Source organism: Myxocyprinus asiaticus, chromosome 33 (assembly GCF_019703515.2).
Source record: "Myxocyprinus asiaticus isolate MX2 ecotype Aquarium Trade chromosome 33, UBuf_Myxa_2, whole genome shotgun sequence".
NCBI classification, from domain to species: domain Eukaryota; kingdom Metazoa; phylum Chordata; class Actinopteri; order Cypriniformes; family Catostomidae; genus Myxocyprinus; species Myxocyprinus asiaticus.
This window is the reverse complement of record NC_059376.1, coordinates 6,849,398-6,855,397: the sequence shown is the minus strand read 5'-3', so window position 1 is coordinate 6,855,397 and position 6,000 is coordinate 6,849,398. Positions and strand designations below refer to the sequence as shown.

General features: G+C 36.6%; 1 protein-coding gene across 3 annotated transcripts in view; it reads right to left on the bottom strand.

Annotated features, from left to right (window-relative positions):
* LOC127424725 (KN motif and ankyrin repeat domain-containing protein 3-like) overlaps positions 1-6,000 on the bottom strand; it is a 46,724-nt gene that overhangs the window by 2,399 nt on the left and 38,325 nt on the right. For all 3 annotated transcript variants that reach the window (XM_051670145.1, XM_051670144.1, XM_051670146.1), the window contains 2 exons: positions 5,794-5,892; positions 1-3,394 (listed from right to left, as the gene is read on the bottom strand). The exon at positions 1-3,394 is cut by the window's left edge and continues 2,399 nt beyond it. In XM_051670145.1, coding sequence (XP_051526105.1) covers positions 3,332-3,394; positions 5,794-5,892 — 162 coding nt within the window. In that variant the 3' untranslated portion in view covers positions 1-3,331. The remainder of the gene's footprint in view (positions 3,395-5,793; positions 5,893-6,000) is intronic.

Below are 6,000 nucleotides of genomic sequence, written 5' to 3'. Positions count from 1 at the left end.
ACGAGTAATTTTTCCAACAATTGTTTACAGACAGATTGTTTCAATTTTAATCGACTATATCACAATTCCAGTGAGTCAGAAGTTTACATACACTAAGTTAACTGTGCCTATAAGCAGCTTGGAAAATTCCAGAAAACGATGTCAAGCCTTTAGGCAATTAGCTTCTGATAGGCTAATTGGAGGTGTACCTTTGGATGTATTTTAAGGTCTTCCTTCAAACTCAGTGCCACTTTGCTTGACATCATGGGAAAATCGAAAGAAATCAGCCAAGACCTCAGAAAAAAATTGTGGACCACCACAAGTCTGGTTCATCCTTGAGAGCAATTTCCAAACACCTGAAGGTACCACGTTCATCTGTATAAACAACAGTATGCAAGTATAAACACCATGGGACCACGCAGCCATCATACCGCTCAGGAAGGAGACACATTCTGTCTCTTAGAGATGAACGTAGTTTGGTGCAAAAAGTGCAAATCAATCCCAGAACAACAGCAAAGGACCTTGTGAAGATGCTGGAGAAAACAAGTAGACTAGTATCTATATCCACAGTAAAACAAGTCCTATATCGACATAGACTGAAAGGGTGCTCAGCAAGGAAGAAGCCACTGCTCCAAAAACCACCATAAAAAGGCAGAGTACAGTTTGCAAGTGCAAATGGGAACAAAAATACTTACTTTTTGGAGAAATGTCCTTTGGTCTGTTCAAACCTAATCAAACTGTTTGGTCATAATAACCATCGGTATATTTGGAGGAAAAAGTGTGAGGCATGCAAGCCAAAGAACACCATCCCAACCATGAAACATGGGGGTGGCAGCATAATGTTGTGGGGGTGCTTTGCTGCAGGAGGGACTGGTGCACTTCACAAAATAAATGGCATCATGAGGAAGGAAAATTATGTGTATATATTGAAGAAACATCTCAAGACATCAGCCAGGAAGTTAAAGCTCGGTCACAAATGGGTCTTCCAAATGGACAATGACCCCAAGCATACCTCCAAATTTGTGGCAAAATGGCTTAAGGACAACAAAGTCAAGGTATTGACCTCAATCCGATAGAAATTTGTGGGCAGAACTGAAAAAGCGTGTGCGAGCATGGAGGCCTACAAACCTGACTCCGTTACACCAGTTCTGTCTGGAGGAATGGGCCAGACTTCCAGTACCTTATTGTGAGAAGCTTGTGGAAGGCTATCCAAAAAGTTTGACCCAAATTAAACAATTTAAAGGCAATGCTGCCAAATACTAACAAAGTGTATGTAAACTTCTGGCCCACTAGAAATGTGATGAAAGAAATAAAAGCTGAAATAAATAATTCTCGCTACTATTATTCTGACATTTCACATTCTTAAAATAAAGTAGTGATCCTAATTGACCTAAGACAGGTTATGTTTTCTATGATTAAATGTCAGGACTTGTGAAAAACTGAGTTTAAATGTATTTGGCTATGGTGTATGTAAACTTCTGACTTCAACTTTAAGTCACACATAAAATGTCAGTGATATTTTGTTATCTAATGTAAAGCAAGATGTAAATAATGAAAAATCTTTTCTCAGTATTAACTGATCTTTTGAGCCATTTTTTGCAATGACTTTTAATCAACTGGTGATTCTTAATGAAGTCAGTTCCACGAACATTTGACAACCACAACATGTCCAAGTACTTTGTGATCATTTTAAATTTAACAAAACTTTTTGTGAAATGTTTTGCTTGAAAAGTGTGCTGTCTTCCCTTAGAGTAAATGACACTTGTTTTGATATTTTGTTACCTAATACAATGACATTCAAACATTTTTAACTGTCAGAATACTTTGGGGCAACTGTATACAATGATTTTTTACTTCAGATTAAGAACAGATTATGAGAGTATAAAACTGCTCAGATTAAAGCAATCTAGTATCATAGAATTAACTTTAACGTAACAACATTTTTGCAAACTGACTTACGTGCCGCGATCAACGTTTCGCCACAGATTCCAGGTGAAATGAAAACGAGAGGTGCTACAACTACTGTTTTTTTTTTTTTTTTTTTTCACTTTCTCCCAAATGACGAGCAAAGTGGCTGATTATAACTTTGTAAACACGTATTTTTCACTCTAATACTCACACGCTGCTGTGGTGATATCGAAACTCTTCGAAAACTCTAACGAATCATTTGAAAAACGATACATTTTAATGCTTGTATTACAGATCCACCTACATTTACACACTTAATCCAATGAGATTAGTTTGCACATTAGCTCAGCTGACAGAGCCTGACATTGTCCAGCCTTGGACTCAGAAGACTGAGGCTCGAGCCAAGCACGCAAGCTGACACATGAGACATAAGTCTCATAGAAGCGACATGAAATGACATAGTTGCTTCAGAAAATGTGCTTTTTATGACGCATTTGCATTTAGGACACTAACTGTGAAGTCTAGGTTTAGGATATCTGTTTTGTTTACCTCTCATTTGCTTTTTGGACGCTATTGGTTAGGTTTAGGTTAAAGTTTTAGGTTGGGGAGGTAAATTTTATTCATTAAAACCTACATCTAAAGTTTGTTTAACCCTGTGTGATTACAACACCATTTCACTCACTTTTAACGACCCCCGCAGGGCATTTCACTGGGAAACTGTAACGAAATGTGTAATAAAGCATGCAGTTTCATTTTGCCAAAATGTTGCCATGGTCACGTAATTTTCATGAGACCATGCTGGATAAAAGACCACCATCAGATCCCCACATGACCGACTACGCATGAGTTTTTAGCCTCTATTAGATCTGAAGGTAAAATAAAGCATGTGGTAGGAAACGAGAGTGGAGTCCATGTAGAATCAATGTAGGTGTTTGTTTTTACCCTTTTACAAACAGCATGTCATTACAGCGCTCATAGTTTGCACTTGTTGGGAAGCTGCAGTGTGTGTGTGGTATTAATGATTATTGGAGGTTATGGCAGTGCTTTACCACAGAATCTGAAATAACAGTGCTGTTAATGCATCATGGTATGCAGACAAACATTTTGGTTAAATCACTAATCAAGACAAATGTTCAGTTATGTCTGTGAACAATGTAATCATGATAGCATTACACGTGAGTTATTCCAGATCCCTTAGTTCCAGATATTAAACAGTTGATTTCATGTTGATACCTGTAGGACATTAATGATAATTATGATGTGTCTTACCTACATTAATGTGGTTACATAGTATTCTTACTGCAGTATAATGTATTAAATATTTCAATAAAGACTGAATAATCAGTGAATACATATAAATATATATAAACTTGTAACATATACATTGTTAATCTTCCAGTAACTCTGGTTAGTCTTGTTTTTATTTCCATTTTGTGTCCACATGTCACTCTGAGGGCCATGTTTTTCTAGGACTGGACGGGCCCTGGGTGTTTGCTATAGGTGTTACCTGAACAACAACAACAACAACAACAACAACAAAATTTAATCTGATGTTTATTAAAATTTTAAAAAAAAAATTAGAGGTGAGCTGCTGTACACTACCATAATTCCCATTTCTCTTCATAAAATAACTTTTGTATTATTATTATTTACTAATGCACATTTTATCTGCTAGTAATTTTGTGAAGCATTGCAAATCTCAATAGTACAGTCTTTTAAGTCATGAAATCTTGGTAAAGTCAACATGAAATCAAAACTGACCATATACACTCACCGACCACTTTATTAGGTACACCTGTACACCTACTTATTCATGCGATTATCTAATCAGCCAATCGCGTGGCGGAAGTGCAATAGGGCTGGGTGATATGTAAAAAATATTTTATCGATAATCGGCTTAAAAAATATTGCGATATCTGATTACATGGTCAACCCCCACTGCTGAGGGTCTGTGAATATTTTTTGCTTTATTGATTTTGCTTTAAAAATTAAATTCATTTATTGAAACACAAAAACTGAAAAGACATTTCTAAATTCAAAATGCACTTTAAACGAAATGAAAAAAGCAATTAAAATTACAAAGTGAAAAAAAAAATCTTATATAACCACCTCCCCAAATCCAAACATTTACCATCTCCAACGGCCCCATTTGCTATCACACAAGTATCTGTCTAAGACAACAGGTGAAAAATTACTAATAGCCTACAAATTAAGAACTGAAGACAATTATAAATGTAAAGATAATAATCATAATAACTAAGCCTAATAAATTCCCTTGTGTTCCCAAAATAATGCTGCCAAATGTGTGTTCATATCGAATTGGTTTGTATTGCGTTTTGGTAATATAGTTAATGCTGCCTAAAGAAAATAAAATAGAACTCAATTTTAGGTTCAGTGTGTCTTGTATTATTTTATGATTACAAGACACAGGTCAGGAGCTTCAGTTAATGTTCACATGTGATCTCAGTGATTTGGACCGTGGCATGATTGTTGGTGCCAGACGGGCTGGTTTGAGTATTTGTGTAACTGCTGATCTCCTGGGATTTTTACACACAACAGTCTCTAGAGTTTACTCAGATTGATGCCAAAAACAAAAAACATCCAGTGAGCAGACTGGTTTGAACTGACAGAAAGGCTATGCGAACTCAGATAACCCTTCCGTACACGTCGTACCTTGAGGTGGATGGGCAACAACAGTCGAAAACCACACTGGGTACCAATTCTGTCAGCCAAGAACAGAAAGCTGAGGCTGCAGTGGGCCTACCATCTGTGTACCTCAGAGGCGTAAGTAGGTATAAGTATGAATAAGTAGGTTTACTGGTGTATCTAATAGTGGTCAGTGTATACCGTTGTGCTCAAAAGTTTGCATACCCTGGCAGAAATTGTGAAATTTTGGCATTGATTTTGAAAATACCACACCGTCTTTTTCCAGAGCAGCCTGTATTTCTCCTGAGGTTACCTGTGGGTTGTTCTTTGTATCCTGAACAATTCTTCTGGGCAGTTTTGGCTGAAATCTTTCTTGGTCTACCTGACCTTGGCTTGGTATCAAGAGATCCCCGAATTTTCCACTTCTTAATAAGTGACTGAACAGTACTGACTGGCATTTTCAAGGCTTTGGATATCTTTTATATCCTTTTCCATCTTTATAAAGTTCCATTAACTTGTTACGCAGGTCTTTTGACAGTTCTTTTCTGCTCCCCATGGCTCAGTATCTAGCCTGCTCAGTGCATCCACGTGAGAGCTAACAAACTCATTGACTATTTATACACAGACACTAATTGTAAAAAGCCACAGGTGTGGGAAATTAACCTTTAATTGCCATTTAAACCTGTGTGTGTCACGTTGTGTGTCTGTAACAAGGCAAACATTCAAGGGTATGTAAACTTTTGATCAGGGCCATTTGGGTTATTTCTGTTATCATTATGATTTAAAAAGGAGCCAAACAACTCTGTGATAATAAATGGCTTCATATGATCACTATCCTTTAATAAAAGACAGTTTTTTTACATGATCAGTCATATTTTCAAAATCAATGCCAAAATTTCACAATTTCTGCCAGGGTAAGCAAACATTTGTGCACAACTATATTTTTGGTCTTATTGTGCATGATTTATCAGCACATGTTATTCCAAAGAGAAAACATTTTGTCTTTGTAATCTTTAATCAAAATGTTTCCATTTACGTAATCTAGAGCATGCTAACTATGCTTTCAGCTTTCAGATGCAGCCAGTGTCGGCACTTTTAGAATGCTTGTCTAATCAGATATGGAAATACATCACATTATTGAAATAAAATGGTTTTGAATGCCATTATAAGTTAAACTAAAATTACACTAACCCCTGGTATTCTTCTTCATTAATTTATATAAGTTGTACACAAGCAATTCTTGACACAAAGAGGACTTACATCTGCCTGTGTTTTGCAGAAATTCATATGGGCATACAGTAGGACTGCGATGTCATTGTGGGATGCCTCTAGGGCAATGGAGAGGGCATTACTGCCATCCTTAAGGACAGAAGACAAATAGTATGGATTTACACACAGTGAAATTAGGTTTGATACTTTAACACTGGATACCGAATGTAACAAGATTTATGATGCAACTCATCTGTA